Raw genomic sequence first — 18,277 nt, 5'->3', positions numbered from 1 at the left:
ATATTCGAATTAATTTAATTATGAGTTAATAGTAATAGGTTCATTCATTAACTCATCATTTAAAATCGTATTTTAAAACCAACCCTTGTCCCTTGGTAATTGACTAACAAACTAAGAAAAAAATAAACGGGTAGGAACTAAGGGTGTTGGATTCAAAACGTTATAAAATAAACGGTTAGAAACTCAGGGCGTTGGATTCAAAACGTTATAAAATAAACGGGTAGGAACTAAGGGCGTTGGATTCAAAACGTTATAAAATAAACGGTTAGGAACTCAGAGCGTTAAAATATTTTGATTTTGGACTTAAGTGATTAAAACCACTAAAATACGACTCAAAAAGTAATTTACTCTTGTGATATTCATATAGTGATAGTTATATAACAAATAAATTGCTTAGGAAATCTAAAACCAAACAGAGCTAGTCTCAACAAACTGCAAAAACTTTCTAGTCAAAAAGCATGAATAAAGCTTCAAATATGCAAAAATCCACAAAATACATAACTGCTACAAAATCCCACAAACTTGTAACGAAAACTCATCACTATTCTCCGAATAAACAGAACCAAGATTCATGTCCAGGATTAAGAAAACCGACGAGCTACATAACTCTTATTTCAGGCACCGATAACCTCAGTTGTTTCTTGCACCGCTTCCTCTGCAGGTCTCTCCATCTTTACACCGACATCTTCTGAATAATCGCCATGAACCTGTACACAAAAAAAGTTGTAAATTTCAAAAAGAGTAAAATGCACCGATAGTCCCTGTGGTTTGGTTAAATTTCATCTTTAGTCCCTAACTTTTCAGAATTACACTCTTAGTCCCTGTGTGGTTTGACAAGTTGTTACTCGGATAGTCCCTAAAGCGGATGAAGGTTACTCAGATAGTCCCTAAAGCGGATGAAGGTTACTCGGATAGTCCCTAAAGCGGATGAAGGTTACTCGGATAGTCCCTATGGTTTGACAAGTTGTTACTCGGATAGTCCCTGTGGTTTGACAAGTTGTTACTCGGATAGTCCTTGTCATTTCACACCCACTTAACCAGAAAAACTAACCTCCATCCGCTTTGGGGACTATCCGAGTAACAACTTGTCAAACCACAGGGACTAAGAGTGTAATTTTGAAAAGTTGAGGACTAAAAGTGAAATTTCACCAAACCACAGGGACTATCCGTGCACTTTACTCTTTCAAAAACGTCAAAAAATGCTAGCACAGAACAAAAATCGGATGATGAAATTACTTGTAATTGTTAGATAAGATTGTAACTTACCTCCATTAATTTGCCAATGTCGAACTTTGGTGCCTTCAAGATCTTAACCTTGCGAATGAAGACGTTTTGTAGAGGGTAGATGCTAGATGTAGCCTTCTCGATTTCTCTTCCAATTGACTCGGGAATGAACTTTTGTACCAGCTCTTTTAGGTCGCAAGATTGTGCCTGTGTGACCATTATCTCCCTCATCTTGCGACGAATCTGAAAAAAGATGCCATCTTTGTTACTAAATGTTGTTGAACATAAATATATAATACATTATAAAAAAAAGTAAATTACAAAAATCATCCTTTATGTATGTCACTTATTGCAAACTGTGTCCTTTGTCTTCAATAATTACAGAAAACGTACTCGATGTTTGCAAATCTTTGCAAATTATGTCCTTTAGCCCTAACTCGGTTAATTTTTGTGGTTAAATCTGACCAAATGGGACCCCACATGAGGGTATTTTTGTGGTTAAATCTGACCAAATGAACCACACATGGGAGTAAAATGACCAAAATACCCTCATGTGGGGTCCATTTGTTCAGATTTAACAACAAAAAATTAACTGAGTTATGGCTAAAGGACATAACTTGCAAGGAATTGCAAACATCGAGTACGTTTTCTGTAATTATTGAAGATAAAGGACACAGTTTGCAATAAGTGACATACATAAAGGACGATTTTTGTAATTTACTCTAAAAAAATTAGATAAAAGGATGTAGCTTTATGATGTTTACCTGTCGAATCTGACTAGATTGTGCATAGCAAGTTCTTTTCACTTGGTTGGCACGCTTCTTGGTAAAGCCGATGCAGAACATTCTCAAAGTGTAGTTGTCGGTAGTTTTCACGTCAACATGGGCCTCGATCAAAGACTGCCATTTCTTCACGAGCGATCTCAATTTGTCGGTGGTGAAGTCCATGCCCTAGAAAGATACAAAAAGTTTTTTAAGTGAATTTGCAAAATTAGTGTAAATAAAAAAAATGCAATATGAAACTGGATTATACCCAGAAATTGGTCAAGACGTTCTTTCCTTGAACGTCCTCCGCTCTCAAACGGATTTTTCTGTAGGCGTGATCCTCGTCGTTTTGAAGGTCAGCTAAGGATACTTCAAACACACGATGTTTGAGACCTTCTGAAGCAATCTGACAAATAAAAAAAAGTACACATAAAAATCTTTGAAACAAAAATATAGTTTTAAAGTGTCAAAGAGCAATATAGTTTTAAAATATGAATTCCAATAAGTGCATTTCCTCGAGAAGAAAAAAAAAAAAAAAACATAAGAACGTCTTCGCCTATTGGACCTTGTATGGAATTAAATTCATATATTTTTCAAACTTTACCACTACTTATTGTGCTTATAGTTCTGAAATGTGGAATATTGCAGCCTTATTACCACAAACTAATGCAGCAGAGTCATAGTTGTTGATAGCGAACATAGCGGTCGCTATAGCGCGATTTATAGCGACGCAACGTACTGTCGCTATTTGGTTCATAGCGACGACTACGAAATTTAGCGACAGTTATTATTATTTTTTTTTAATTTTTTTAAATTTTTTTAATGTTATAAAGGGTTATAGCTATAATAAAATAGCTAGATTTATAGGTTTTTGTTAAATATACATGTAAAATAGCATATATACAAGGGTATTTTGATGTAACATACATATAAAAATTTTCAAAATTCTTTTTCTAGTGTAATCGCTATTTATAAAATATCCGTCGCTATTTGTCGCTATTCGCTACGTAGCCTAGCCATGCCTTGTCGCTATTTGTCGCTATTCGCTATCGACAACTATGAGCAGAGTTCACAAGCCCATAGTTCATCAAAAAAAGGTTGAGGCCTCGAGATGAGGCAGTAAAAAAAATGTATGACACGCGCCTCATAGGGTTATGTTTGTATGTACAGCTCTAAGGGCCGAAGGGTAAGAAAACGTACACCTCATGGGGTTATATGTGTTTTCGATGTTTTAGACTTTCTGTGTCAATTATTTTATTTTTTATAACATATATAATTTTTATATTCATTTTTTTAATTCCACCTCAGGCTTACGCCTCGGTTTGCCTTGGGCCTCATGCCACTTGAGTCAAAAGGAAAACGCCTCGAGGATCGATTCCATTCTTTTAACCCTTGCACAAGCCTATGTCCAACTCATTGTAACCAAATTAAAACCATCATCACATACAAATTGCTGGGCACCATCAGGGCGTAGGTTAAGAGGGGCCGGGAGGGGCGCCCGACCCCCCGAACTTTTCGCACAGTAGTGTTATATATGTAGTTTTCGTATAAAATTTTTTGGGTATATACATTTTCGACCCCCGGTTCTATAGAAATTTTTTGGTATATACGTTTTCCGCCCCCCCCCCCTCGAAAACGTCAAGCTTCGCCACTGACCATAGTTATTAAAGGCGCGAGGCGCATTCAGGGCGATTTGTTGGGCTTTATATATATACCAAAAAATCTTTTTTTTTCAGCCAAAATCTACTAAAAATTCTAAAACAGTAATCAAATTAAATCTATAAATTTCCCACAATGACATAAACTACTAAAAAATCACTAAAAATTTTAAATTTTAATATCAAATTTTAACAAACTAATAATAAAATGAATTAACAATTACCTTGGTACCCTGAGTACGTGTGACAAGAGTTTTGCCAACATTTCTAGTGCTAAACAGTGATGGAGCTTTGATATCATACCAATCCTTCTTCGAAAACGGATCAGCTCTGTTTAATATATATTTATCAAAAATCATAATCCCCAAATTATTAAAAAAAAAACAAAATTAAAGAAAACAAAACAAAACCCAGAAAATAGAAATTAAAGAAAACAAAACCCAGAAAATAGAAATAATAAAAAGACTAACGCTTTCTTCTTCCCACCCTTCTTTCCTTTGGAAATCCTCTTGTTCTTGCTGCAAAAATAAAAAATAAAAAAAAAATAGATTGAAATATGAATAATTGAATGCATAATTGATTGATGGATGGATACAGAAAGTTGATGAATTTGGGAGTGAGAGAGTACCCGACAGCCATTGTTGGATGGTGAGTGAATGAAGAGAAAACTGGTGAGATTTAAGGCTGCGCAGCAGATCGATTCAAACCCTACTGCTTGATCCACTCAAGAAACCCTAGAACAATTTATATGGTGTTAATGGTAAATGTTTTACTTTTGCCCCTTGGTGTTTTTGGTTATTTCACTAAAAGGATGGACCTTTTTTTTTTTTTTTTTTTTTTTTTGCCATGGTTATGATTTAAACTCTGTCGGGTTAGTGGGTTGAAATGTTGGCTAGAAGCCTAGAGGCTAGAGCATGATTTGTGTGTTTAGTTGTGTTAAAGGTGTTAAGTGTGAACTTGAATGCACTTGAATTTGTGTAACTTAGAATATGGATGTTACTATGTTAGTGATTTATCTAAATGAGTTTCGGGCTAACAATTAGTAATATAGTTGTAAGCGTGTTAAACGGGTTGATATGTTGTAGTAAATGAAGTTATATGAGTTGTATATGATAGCGATGTAACACTTAAAGAATATAGATTAAGAAAAACGAAACTTGGAAGATATAACTAAAACCAAAGAATTAAGGAAAGATAGAAGAATAAAGAAGATGTGATTGACGTGTGAATGGAAAGAAAAAAAATGGAATTATAGTTGGGGAAGGAGAATGAGACGTATGTCTTAGGACTCATTCCATGGATGAAAATTCGACCGAAGAATTTGACCTAATTTTATCTCTTCGAAATTCATAAGTAGAATGTTGATCTCTTTCTTTCAATGTTGAGACTAACAACAAAGTATGTGGATGGGTTGTCTTGCTTCATTGCTCGTAACGTTGTCCAACCACGTGACGACCGTTTTATGGTTTAGTCATAGTACCGATCGTGATTTTGCTAATGCAAACTGGCCAGCTTTTTTGTGGTCAATCATGGTTGCTTTATCAGTTAAGCGTATGATTTTTACGCACATTTTATGATGTCTTTTAAGCATTTTGATTGTAGACTAATGCTCATGTTTTAATATCTGATTAATAAATCTCCCAAAAATATGAATTTATGTTTCATATTTACCAAAATTTATGGTACTAAAAAGATAAATTGAAGAATTACATGTCAACTTGTCAAATTTTGGTTTCATAAATGAATAACAAGTGTTAGAGACTCAACCAAACGATTATGCTTTCAATATAGATAACCATACTCATTTGTATATTATGAAATCTAAACTTATAGGATGTCATAATAGTAAAGAGTTGACAATTGTTAAAGTAAATAGTTTGATAGCTTGTTATCAATATAAGAGGTTAATGCGAGTTATATTTCTTTTGCCCTTTAATTGTTTTTGGGGTTAGAACACAAGCTTAAGTGAGATATCGTATTTAGATATGTCAACCCACCAACCTATTACCCATATATAACCTGTTTGTTTAACCTATTTATCATAGCAGGTGTAACAAATAACTCAAATATCAACACTTATATGTGAGTAGAATTGAAGAGAAGCACGAAAAATATGTCATAACAAGTCAAATCCGAATTTTCACATTTTAAAATATGAAAAACCCAATAGAAATCCACACTAAAAAAAATTATGCTTAAATGTAAGGAAATTTGCTGTCTTGTTTGTCGAATACCCAAATCCCAGTTGACGTTAAATGGATCTTCACTGACGTCAACATGCATCTGTCTTCGTTGCTACAAAAGAATAAACCGTTAGCCTCGCCACGGGGGACCCCGGAAGGGGGATCCGTGACCAAGCTCCGGCGTGAGAGTAAGTAAGCTTGCCGGAGAATGAAAGGAGTTTATTCCGATGACTATGATCACCGGAATAGTTCCTTCAAGGTGTGAATCTAATAAATACTTGAATGTGTTTAATGTATGAGAATATTGGTCGGAACCAATGAAAGGGGAGTAAATGAGAGTGTATTGAATGTCATACCTCCTTGTTACCGTTTTCCTCTCCTTATATAAGCAAGTAACCTTATCTTGCATGTGGGATATTGACTAAGATGATCCAACGGTTTCTGGTAATCTTTGGGGGGCTCAGACACGTGTCTGACCCCCAGCGGCGAGATGATAGCTTCATTTAGTGTTTTACGGCTGGAGAAGTACTATGCCAGCCAAGATGCCATTTACATCGGACATTAAATGCTTTTTTCCTTTTCTGAATTCTTATTTCCCGCTCGTATTCATATGGGAAAAGTCTTAATAGGGAAGTAAACTCATCTATGGGCCTTGTGTGTTGGGCTTTTGTGGTGTCAGCCCAAACCGGGTAAATGGAGCAATCCATTGGCTCGTCGTCATTGTTAACTTTCAAACCGTCACACTTTTAACCAAACAGAAATGTTTAGGTTTTTAATGGACTTTTAAGTCTTTGTATAGTTATTTCAATAACTCTTATAACTATAGATTTATTATTATTATTATTATTATTATTATTATTATTATTATTATTATTATATACTATAATTGTGAAGTTTTTTATCATAAAACTTCTTTATAACTCAAATGATATAAATGATACCAAGTATTATAAACAAACTCAATACGATTACAAACTAATGGTAGGTAGACGAGCAACAAGCTGCGCCGCTACCCCTTTTTGAATAGCAAACCCTACCCTGCTAAACACAAAATTTTGCCCCTTAACATGTGCGGTGTTACTGCTTACCACCTGTTGAACCCGCTTAAGGAACTGCACCGCGTCAGGGGTGAGAGAGCCAAATGTATCGAAAGCGAACGGGACGAACACGTGCTGATTCTCGATGCAAGTTTTTTCGTGTTTAGCTACTTTGCCCGCCTCTGCCTTGGTTATCGCCTGTCTCGCCACAAACTCGTGGTCCCTTAGCCCAACGAGGGGGGACACACCTGTCAAATCGACATACGTGTGTTTCCCTCATTCCCATCCAAAAACAAGAATGTCAGCGGGCCGTAACTCAAATCATTTTATGTAATTTCGCATCACAGCCCTTTGAAAAAAGAAAAAGGAATTGCAACTATTTGAAACACACCTGTGTATAGATTTACAACCCAATAGCAAAGTTGAAAATGTGAGAGAAGGGATATGATTCACAAAGTAGGATTTTTACTTCATGATGTATAAGGGGGTACGGGGTGGTCGCGACAAAGTCTGTGCGGCAACCCCTTTGCCGATCGGTAAATCCACCGCCAACACAAGTATGCCGTGCGGTAAAGGTGAAAGGATGAGGCATGCGGGGAAAGATTGCCACATGTGGCAAAGAAGAGGGAGAGAGGTAAGTGGCGGGCCCAGTTCTTGTCAACCAATCATCCTTTAAAAAAATAGTTTGGGAGAAATCACCCCTTGTGTTTTTTTAGCAAGAGGGGAGAATAAGAGGGAAAATGAAATAGCACAATGTGATTGGGTGGGTTGAAAGTTTGCTCCGTTTCATTAGGCATGCACCCTTACACCCTAATAAATGTATAATTTATTAGCGTTCATCTTTAGTCCTTGCTCATTTATCACTATATTTTAATAAACCTAACCTGAAATTTACAAAAAAAAAGGGCCATAAACATTAACACTCCAATTAAAACCCATTTTAAATGGGTTTAATTTAAACACCTCTAAAGTTCTTATACTCAATAAAATCACTGTTTTCATGCCTGAATATACAAATTATTGAGCTAATTTATCATGCCTGAAAATGTTAGATTGTTTTCGATGTCATATTACTCATATACCATACCAAACCGACACCGATTAAAACCCCATCACGCCACGTACTAGTTCTTATACACTTTATATTATCACTTATTTTGTTGTTATGACAATAAATTATCAATGAGACGCTTTATGAAAAAAATATAACATTTTGGCTACAAAAATAAGTCTACCAACATGCACAACTAATTGTGATTAGGGATGAGCTCGGTACTGACCGGTACCGAAAGTACCGGTATCAAAAATTCCCAAAAGTGGTACGGTACGGTTCGGTACCGATATTTGAGGGTAAAAACCGGTAAATACTGGTATCGAAAATGTCAAAAGTTGACACCGAATCGGTACCGAAAATGTATCCGGTTCGGTAAATTCGGTACCGGTACCGGGTCCAATTTACTCATCCCTAATTGTGATTAGGGATTGATACATCTCCATTGACCAAAAACCCAATAATTGTGTGTTAGGTACTTAGGTTCTTTTACATCATGCCATTCCATTTTTTATTTTTTCCATTTACATCTCGACAAAACAAAAATCTCAAGAAACCGCCACCATCGTCCACCATTTCTTCTCTTCTTTCTGAATATTTTAATTATTATTTTTTATCAAAAATTCAGAATCCTCAATGTCTCTGCACACACTCACCAACTTCCCTGAATTCAATTGTATTTATGATCTTATATAGCCACATCAATTTCTCAGTTGACCCTAATGCACCCCCTCCAAAATTCGACAATAAACCCAAATAAATTTACAATCTTTACAGGGTTTTGTTAACCAATTTCAAAACTTTTTTTCTGGGTTTTGTTCTTCACTGATCAAACCCTAATGGGTCGGAGACAGATCGATTCGGAACCCACCCGTTGGGTCGCTGTGATCCTTCTCTTGATGGGTGTTATTTCTTGTTCGGTTGTGTATATGTTCATGTCTGTGATTTTGAGACCTGTTGTTCAAGAGAGTAAAAGTTTGTCAATTTTGGATGGTGAATCTGTGGAAGTGGTGGGGAGTGATGGTGGGTGTTGTAGAGGGATTGATAAGGTTGAGCTTTGGGGTTCTGCTGTGAAATGGGGTTCGGATTTTAAGTTTAATTCGTCTGTTGAGTGTTGTGATGCGTGTAAGGCGATGTGTAGTGGTAAAGGTGGGCCTTGTTTGTGTGATTCTTGGGTGTTTTGTGGGGATCCTGAAGCTTGTGGGTCGAAATTTGGGGAGGTGAGTAGTTGTTTTGATCTTTATCTTTGACTTTTATTGAATTGAGATTGTTGTTAAGGGGCTGTTTGTTTACCTATTAATGAGGCTCTTAATAGTTCAGACCTCTTACCGGTTCTGGTTCAGCACTTAATGGTTCAGACTGTTTGTTTCATGAGCAAATGTCTGAATGGTTCAGACATTTGCCTATGAATGGTTAAGATTTATACATAGTCTGAATGGTTAAGACCTCTAATCTGAATTGGTTAGACATTTGCCTCTGAACGGTTAAACATTATACAGGCTCTTAATAGTTCAGACCTCTTACTGGTTCAACACTTAATGGTTCAGACCTCTTACTGGTTCATCACTTAATCATTCAGATGTTGCCAAACGGCCCCTAAGTTAGATTGTTATTCGGTAGTTGAATTTGGTTCTTGTTTTGCCATGACATTTGTGTTAATTTGATCATATGTTGTGTAAAGTCAACAAATTTGATATTTAGGTTTCTTGAAGACACAAGCGCGTAAAATGTAGGTAACAAAGATGACGATGCCGAGGTGGACGTGTGGGCACACTAGGTTATATAGGATAAGAAATGAGGTTTTCAGGGAAAGATTAGGGGTGGCTAGTGTATCAAATTAGATAAAGGAGGGGAGGTTGAGATGGTAATGACCACAATTAGAATCGTGGAAACGCTCACTGTGGAAGGGGGGGGGGGTATAGGTAGACTGTAACTGACTTGGGAGGAACGGATTAGGTAGGTTTTGCTAGACTTGCACCTCTATGAGGATATGGTCGCTGGTAGCCTGGTAGGAGTTCGTAAGGACGTAGGATTAAGGTTAAAGACTTTTAGGAGGTTGGTACGGATTTTCGTGTTTTATTCTCGCTATAGGAGCTTAGTTTCTTAGCTTATATTGGTGGCCTTTACATGTTATCGCTTGTCTGTGTGTCTCTTGGTTTTAAAAAGTGCGCCCTAGGCGCGCCTAGGCGCAAGGCGCAACAAGGCGCAGGGCCTGGGGCTTTTTTGCTCAGCGCCTTGTGTAATTACAGGAAGCGACCAAAAGGCGCATTTTCTGATGGTTTTTGGGGGCTTTTTGGCCTGAGGAGCGCGCCTCATGTATATGAGGCGTTTTACTGCACAAAAATGTTGTACCTTGGGTTTTTTGACTTGTACATGTAAGTAAAATGGTATAAAAGCCTTATTTATAGCTATATTTTGGTTAAAGGAAGTTAAAAACCTATGGGATATGTATGGGATATATAAAAAAATTATATAAACACCTTGCGCCTCGGGTACGAAAAGCCCACCGCTTTTGCGCTTTGCGCCTCGCGCCTCAATTTTAGACCTCGTCGCTTTTGTGCGCCTCTCGCTTTTTAAAACCAAGGTGTGTCTATATGATGTGTTATCTGTCCCTTCTTACATGTTAGTTTACTAAGGATATTTTCTAGTACTCTTAGGTTTTTTTGTTGTGTAGAGTTTTTGAGTAGTTATGTATGTTTTATTTTGACATTTATATATGAAAATGAATTTGGAGCCGGGATAGAGGTAAGGCTTGTGTACATCTCACCCTCCCCAAACCCCACCAATAACATGGCTACGGGTGGGATTCTACTAGGTATGGTTGTTGATTGTTGCTTTAAAGTCAACTATTAGGGTTGTTGATGTAAAGTCAACTAATAGGGTTGTTGTTTAAGAATATGTCTATGATTAAGAACTTAGTTGACCATGATTGGTGTTCTGTTTTATCCCTTTATATTCTTTACGAGTAAATTACAAAAATCGTCCTTTATGTATGTCACTTTTTGCAAACTGTGTCCTTTGTCTTCAATAATTACAGAAAACATACTCGATGTTTGCAAACCCTTGCAAGTTATGTCCTTTAGCCCTAACTCAGTTAATTTTTTGTGGTTAAATCTGACCAAATGGACCCCACATGAGGGTATTTTGGTCATTTTACTCTCATGTGAGGTCCATTTGTTCATATTTAACCACAAAAATACCCTCATGTGGGGTCCATTTGGTCAGATTTAACCACAAAAAAATAACTGAGTTAGGGCTAAAGGACATAACTTGCAAGGGTTTGCAAACATCGAGTACGTTTTCTGTAATTATTGAAGACAAAGGACACAGTTTGCAATAAGTGACATACATAAAGGACGATTTTTGTAATTTACTCTATTCTTTACCCAACTGCAAATTTTACAACTGTATTTTTTATCAGAATTTAAACATCATCTAACAAAGCGTAGCGTTAAATAAGTAAATATCAAGTTCAGCCTTATAGTTTCTTGCAACGAGATTTTGTGTGAGATTATTCATTCATAAAAACGTGCATCGGGTCTCAGTTACTTGACTTGAAGAGAATCGTGACGAGACCCATAAACGTAAATGGTACGATATTTGAAAGCGATTTTTACATTTTCTTGGTTCAGTGTTGGTTGAAGAAACAAAGCGATCCTTTGGCTCCCGATAGGCAAGAAGCAGGAGACAACACAATTTGGACTTCTGGCCTTGTTTATGGAAAAGGCGAGGTAATTTAGCATGTTGGTAATCTCAGTTTTCGGTACAAGAAAACGGATATTATTCTTTTCATTTTCCTCTTTGCAGGGCATCGTGAAAATGAAAACACTACACGGCACTCTTCACATAAAAGTAAGTGGAAACTGTAAAAACCTTCCAAATTTGGCACATGCTAGTCGATAATTCTAACTGTTATGGTCAAACTTTGTATTTCGTAAATTCATATTTTTTATGGTGTGGGGGTGCAAACGAGCCGAGCCGAGCCGAGCCCGAGCTCGGCCAGGCTCGAGCTCGATTAACTTATGAGAGCTCGGGCTCGAGCTCGGCTCAATAAGCTCGAGCTCGGCTCGTTTGTATTTTATCAAGCTCGAGTTCGGCTCGGGCTCGGCTCGTTTATTATCTATTAATTAGTATATTAAATAAAAATAATATAAATAATAGACTTTTTAGGCTTGCGAGCTCGATAAGTAAAGCTCGGGCTCGGGCTCGTTTACTAAATAAGCTTATTTTTAGGTTCGAGGTCGGCTTGTAAACAAGTTTAAATAAGCTCGACTCAGCTCGTTTACACTAAGGCTCGACGAGCCTAACGAGCTTCACATGTGAGGCTCGAGCTCGGGCTCGATAAACAAACGAGCTTTGTTCTGAGGCTCAAGCTCGGCTCGGGCTCGATAAGGCTCGGCTCGTTTCGAGCTTTTTCTCGAGCCGATCTCGAGTAGCTCGTGAGCCGCTCGGCTCGTTTACACCCCTAGTTTTATTGTGAATTTAACTCCAATACTGAGGCTTATAAGATACAGAGTATTATCTAGTACTTGTTTTATTTTGGTTTTTATAGAAAAATACGAGAAACACATCAATTTATTCGCTCAAATATTTGTACATTTGACTTAAAAAAGTCAACATGTATCTCTTAATATTAATTGGATACTCTTCTAAACAAAGAATGATAAATGGAACCCTTTGTTTTAATGTGTTGCATTTTTTTTTTTTTTTTTGCATTTTCTATTTCCTGTACATTATTCTAAAAACTCAAATTTTCATGCAGCTTCTCCCTGAATGTGCCCCGCGTTCAGTCATGTACATTCTCGAGTTGTTGACCATGCGACATTGCGCGGGTTGCCAGTTTTATCGAGCCGAAGGACGTGGTCAATCTTGGGATTCAAAAGGAAATCACATAAAATCCGTAAGGCTTCTCTAACCCTCTTTTAAATCTATATATCACTTTTACAGCTTTGACCAAAAAAGTCAACCTTTTTGGTGGTTTCATTAAATTATTAAGAGTAAATTACAAAAATCGTCCTTTATGTATGTCACTAATTGCAAATTGTGTCCTTTATCTTCAATAATTACAGAAAACGTACTCGATATTTGTAAACCTTTGCAAGTTATGTCCTTTAGCCCTAACTCAGTTAATCTTTTGTGGTTAAATCTGACCAAATGGACCCCACATGAGGGTATTTTGGTCATTTTACTCTCATGTGAGGTCCATTTGATCAGATTTAACCACAAAAATACCCTCATGTGTGGTCCATTTGGTCAGATTTAACCACAAAAACTAACTGAGTTAGGGCTAAAGGACATAACTTACAAGGGTTTGCAAACATCGAGTACGTTTTCTGTAATTATTGAAGACAAAGGACACAGTTTGCAATAAGTGGCATACATAAAGGACGATTTTTGTAATTTACTCAATTATTAATTGTGTGTCTTTTTTCAGGCTTCTTTTGGACCTCCATTTGCATTGGTTCAAGGAACACTTGAAGCTGAAGGTGTTGCGTTTAAAAAAATTCCAATCGAAGAATGTCCAGTCATCCAAAGGGGCTCGGTTGCATGGATTGACTCGGGCCCAGAATTCTTTATCAGTTTAGCGAATCATGAAGAGTGGAAAAACACGTACACGGTTTTTGGATATGTTCTTCCTGAGGACATGGAAATTGCAGAGAAAATTGCTACCCTTCCCACGGTATCGGATGTTTGGAACAACATTAATGTGTCGGTTTTGGAAAAACCGGTGTCGATTTCGGTTAGTAGGGTTAACAAGGTTTCAAAGTAGATTTTCTTTCTGGTACAAGTTTTTTAATTTTGACATTGATTTTATATTTTTATGGCTTCACTTTAAAGAGAGGACATTTATACATCTTTTTTTTTATGGATAGAAAGGTACCATTTTAATTTGGTTACAATTTGTGTCAATCTGGCTAATTTTGTAGTACTTAAATAGGGGTGCAAACGAGTCGAGCCGAGCCCGAGCTTAACCAAGCTCGAGCTCGTTTAACATATGAAAGCTCGAGCTCGGCTCGAATGTAATTTTTCAAGCTCGAGCTCGGCTCAGGCTCGACTCGTTTAGTATTTATTAATTAATTTATATTAATTATAATTATTATTATACATATAATTTAGTTATTTTTTTATATTTATATAAATGGTAATTATTATATAAATATATGTTTAATATATTAATAAAAAATATATAAACAAAAAGCTCGATTAGGCTCGCGAGCTGGTTCGAGCTCGATAAGCAAAGCTCAGGCTCGGGCTCGTTTACTAAACGAGCTTGTTTTTAGGCTCAGGCTCGAGCGCGTTTAAGCTCGGCTCGTTTGCACCCCTATATTTAAATATCAATTTATATTTATACTATATATATTATGTAATCATTATCACAATATGAAGGTTAATTTTCCAACCATATAAAAGTATTCTCCTAGAAAGGTATGGATTTAGTCGTATGCTGAAGAAGTCAAGAATGTTTAAAAAACCCTCATTTTAAAGACATGGTTTTATTGCAACACATAAATTGGAACACTCACCATTGTCTTTCCATTTCTTTTTGCACTAGTCACCACCCTTTTTTAGTAATTAATTAATTAATTATTTTAAAAACATTTTATAGATTTTCTAAGATAAATAAATCACAACCCACACCCTTACAGTGATTAAACTTCGAACTGTTTGATTATAAAGTATACCATTTAACCACCAAGATGTTCCCATAAGGACTCATAGGGGTTGTCTGGCAACTTTTGAATGGTTAAGTGTTGAACCAATAAGAGGTCTGAACTATTAAGTGCTGAATCAGTAAGAGGTCTGAAACATTAAGAGACAGTATAATGTTTAACCGTTTAGAGGCAAATGTCGACCAATTCAGATTAGAGACCTTAACCATTCAGACTTGGCATAATGCTTAACCATTCAGAGGCAAATGTCTGAACCATTCAGACATCTGCTCGCGAAACAAACAGTCTGAACCTTTAAGTGCTGAACCAGTAAGAGGTCTGAACCATTAAGAACCTAATTAAAAGGTTAACAAAAAGCCCCTTAGTAACTAGTATTGTTAGTTTTTTAAAATTTATGTTGAATTTTTGTTTATATCGGTAAGTTTTATGGCTTTCTTTTTTTTATGTGTATTTATATAATGTGTGGATTTTTTGGGTATAAATCAACGATTTACGTACAAAGATTGTCCGTTCTAAAAACTTATAAAGATTATCCAAATATAACAAGATTAATAGTTAGGTATATAATCAGAACCAATGGAGATGGTGACCCATTGGTAATGATAAAACCTTTATAAACACCAACGTTTGGACGTCTTGAATATAAGTTCCACAGACGATAAGATTAAATAAATTTACCTTTCAAAAAAGTATATAGCCAAAAATCATTATCAAAGATCTATTAAGACGATTTTAATTACAAAAAGCATACTTAACCCATTGTTTTTTTGTTTATTATAAATCAAAAACTATAATTTCTTAAATATTTCAAACGGATATAAAAGTAATGAATGTACTCGATTTGGGATTTTAACTAATGAAAGCCCTTCTCTTAATTCTCCCAATGTTCTATATTCATTATTCAACTTCTTAATTAAATTCGTGTTTGCTAAATTTATCCAAAAATTATATTAAGATATACATAAACTAAAGAAAAAAAAAGTGATGTGTTCGATTCTATATCTATATAAAAAATATATGAAAGATACAAAAGAAAAACAAACTTATACTCTAAAAATCTAAATAATAGAAAACAATAATAAATAATAATAATTAAAATTGTCACATCTTTGGTGACTTAATGCATGTGGGGCCCGATACTTTCTCAAAGTGCTTAAAAGGACTCGCTTATTTGAACCCCTCAAACAAACTTTTTGAGTACACCATCTTATTTGAACCCTCAAAACACATTTATTGAGGAAAGATGCTTATTTGAACCCCTCTCAAGAAAGTGATCCGGCTCCTTCCTATATGCCAAAAAAGAAATTTCCGACCCTATATAAACCTTCAGGTCAGATTTAATATTACCCACCCACTTTGTATTGTGTCAGGTTAACTTGGTAACAAGAAAGAAAAATGAGGTATCTCATTGAACCTAGATGCATTCTTATAAACCTTTTTCTTTCATATTCCCTTCCTTTACGATTCGACGAAAACGAAATCAATTTCTTGTTCGTATCGGTTATTGCCATATTCTCATTGATCTTCCTCATCGTATCAAGATCTCTTTTGCTATTAGCATATATGTGGCAAGGAAGAGTTGACTTCTCTAGTTTCAAGTCAAAGTCGTTTCTATGTTGTTGATGGTACTAGTGACTTCTTTTCGTGTGACTATCGTGGGAAAAATTCTCGATAACATGTTTTTACTCTTTTCTTGATGCTCTATTTAGTTTTGTGTTTGGTGTTTCATGCCATTAGACGGTTTTGCTAACTATCTTCATTGTCTAATTTGTGCACGTTTGCGGTTGTGTAATAATAATATATGGATGTTGCATGATTGTATGATCTCTCAAAAATAAATAAAAAAAATCATAAGGTTATCTAGCAATTATAACTTATTTTTTGTGTTAACTTCTAACAAAAAAAGAACCAGTTTGAACAAACCAATTTCTTATGATCCAGTTTGGATCCGAATTGGTTTGGGTTTAATCCGATATGACATTGTTGACTATGTCTCAACAAATTTTAAAATCAGACCGTTACCGTTCCCCCGACCCTGGGGAAAAAGATAATCACCGATCGGTGATTATTCACGGATCCTTGCCTTCTCAAACAAACACGCAAACAAGCACACGCAACACACGTATATACACATACACCCAACACACATATATACACACAAAACGCATATATATCACACAAAACACAGACAAATGTAGCATGACAATTGCGAATCACAAAACTCGACCAACAACATAACTTACACACATATCCTAATCTGCATACACCATCAAATATAAAGCATATACCATCAAATATAAATATAAGAGTAAATTACGTTTTTGGCCCCTGTGGTTATATTACTTTTACTATATTAGCCCAAAATAATAATTTTTAACATATCTGCCCCTATGGTCTCTATAACTAACCATTTTGGCCCCTAAGTCTAGAGATCATGGTGGCCAAAATGGTTAGTTATAGAGACCATGGGGGCTAAAATGGTTAGACTTAGGGGCCAAAATGGTTAGTTATAGAGACCATGGGGGCGATATGTTAAAAATTCTTATTTTAGGCTAATACAGTAAAAGTGATATAACCACAGGGACCAAAAACATAATTTACTCTAAATATAAAAATCTAATATTCTAAAACATAACATAAAAAGTTACAGTTATTATAAGTGGTTAGGTTCATTCAAATTTAAACGTATGCTGCGTATGCTGTGAAAATATAACATACGTGATTAGTTTTATAACATGTGTGATTAGGTTTTTTACCCCATGCGTAATTTCTAATTTTGTACATACTAGAAAATACCGAAGCTGAGTATTGCCTCACTTGCGGTATGTATACGTGGGCGCTCGGGGGCAAAAGTGAAATTGCACAAATTTTAACGTTATTTTACTAATTTCGTGGAAATAGTGTTAAAAGCGTCGGACGGTTAATCATGCATCATGTGATGGCGTTGATAGCCGAAAGACAAGGGGATGATACATGCGCTACTCGGTCTTTATCCAGATTGATAAGTGTTATGTGTCTTATGTCCAAGACTTGATGTACTAAGATAATACAAATTACCGTCTTTATTATCATTATACTAAAAAATAATTTACTATCTAACAAGTATGGCGCTCCATAAATCCACAACATACCAAACCTTCTTTAGGGGGGTTGTTGCGAGTTGCTCAGGGTTGGGTGGGTATATCGTCTCAACCATTCCGAGTAGTCTAAGCGAGTATTACAATCCGCGTGAAATTTCAAAATGTGAACGTTTCGCAACGATCTATTGACCGTTTAACATAAAAAATAAATTTATATTTTTCGCCTTTAAATTAATACATAGCCTATTCCTTTTACACACAACTAAATTACAAATTTACCTATCCTCTTCTTCTTTTCAAACCCATTTTATTCGATCTTTACAAGAATATGGTCGTTTCATCCAATTTTCAACAAGTACAAGCACTTTAAGTAAACGGTACAAGCATTTCAAGCAATTTTCAACATGCACAAGCATTTCGAGCATAATTTCTTAAAAGCGTCTTAAAACCAACTGGGTGGGTTTCAAGGCGATCTTCTCGGGGCGGCGAGGGACTAGTGGGATTTTGTTGTTTATGCTTGTATGTTTTAATTTGGGTGTGATTATGTAGATGTGGAGAAGGATGAAGGCAAATGCAAATGGTATATTTTCTTTAAGCTTTAATAAGAAT

The 18,277-nt window shown here is 35.9% G+C and overlaps 2 protein-coding genes across 2 annotated transcripts; one reads left to right on the top strand and one right to left on the bottom strand.

Annotated features, from left to right (window-relative positions):
* Window positions 1-403: 403 nt before the first annotated feature.
* Window positions 404-4,429, bottom strand: LOC110926438 (40S ribosomal protein S3a-like). Its single transcript, XM_022170202.2, has 7 exons — window positions 4,275-4,429; window positions 4,117-4,164; window positions 3,871-3,976; window positions 2,257-2,394; window positions 1,989-2,174; window positions 1,267-1,467; window positions 404-707 (listed from the first exon to the last, which is right to left on the bottom strand). Exons 1-7 carry the CDS (start codon window positions 4,283-4,285, stop codon window positions 615-617), a joined length of 783 nt encoding a protein of 260 aa, XP_022025894.1. The 5' UTR covers window positions 4,286-4,429; the 3' UTR covers window positions 404-614.
* A 3,995-nt stretch (window positions 4,430-8,424) lies between these two features.
* Window positions 8,425-13,814, top strand: LOC110921102. Its single transcript, XM_022165371.2, has 5 exons — window positions 8,425-9,137; window positions 11,550-11,648; window positions 11,725-11,769; window positions 12,680-12,817; window positions 13,352-13,814. The coding sequence occupies exons 1-5, from the start codon at window positions 8,757-8,759 to the stop codon at window positions 13,685-13,687; spliced, it is 999 nt and encodes a 332-aa protein (XP_022021063.1). The 5' UTR covers window positions 8,425-8,756; the 3' UTR covers window positions 13,688-13,814.
* The last annotated feature ends 4,463 nt before the right edge of the window (window positions 13,815-18,277 follow it).

Source organism: Helianthus annuus, chromosome 17, assembly GCF_002127325.2.
Source record: "Helianthus annuus cultivar XRQ/B chromosome 17, HanXRQr2.0-SUNRISE, whole genome shotgun sequence".
NCBI lineage: Eukaryota > Viridiplantae > Streptophyta > Magnoliopsida > Asterales > Asteraceae > Helianthus > Helianthus annuus.
Note: the sequence above shows the minus strand (reverse complement) of the source record. Positions and strands in the feature narration are given on the sequence as shown.

Excerpts from the sequence above, each read along its gene's own strand:
- LOC110926438 (XM_022170202.2), bottom strand. Across the intron at positions 2,175-2,256 it reads ACGTCTTGACCAATTTCTGG|GGCATGGACTTCACCACCGA; the intron begins GTATAATCCAGT and ends GTATCTTTCTAG. Across the intron at positions 1,468-1,988 it reads AATCTAGTCAGATTCGACAG|ATTCGTCGCAAGATGAGGGA; the intron begins GTAAACATCATA and ends ATCTTTTTTCAG.
- LOC110921102 (XM_022165371.2), top strand. The coding sequence starts at position 8,757 with ATGGGTCGGAGACAGATCGATTCGGAACCCACCCGTTGGGTCGCTGTG. Across the intron at positions 9,138-11,549 it reads GTGGGTCGAAATTTGGGGAG|TGTTGGTTGAAGAAACAAAG; the intron begins GTGAGTAGTTGT and ends TTCTTGGTTCAG. Across the intron at positions 11,649-11,724 it reads TTGTTTATGGAAAAGGCGAG|GGCATCGTGAAAATGAAAAC; the intron begins GTAATTTAGCAT and ends TCCTCTTTGCAG.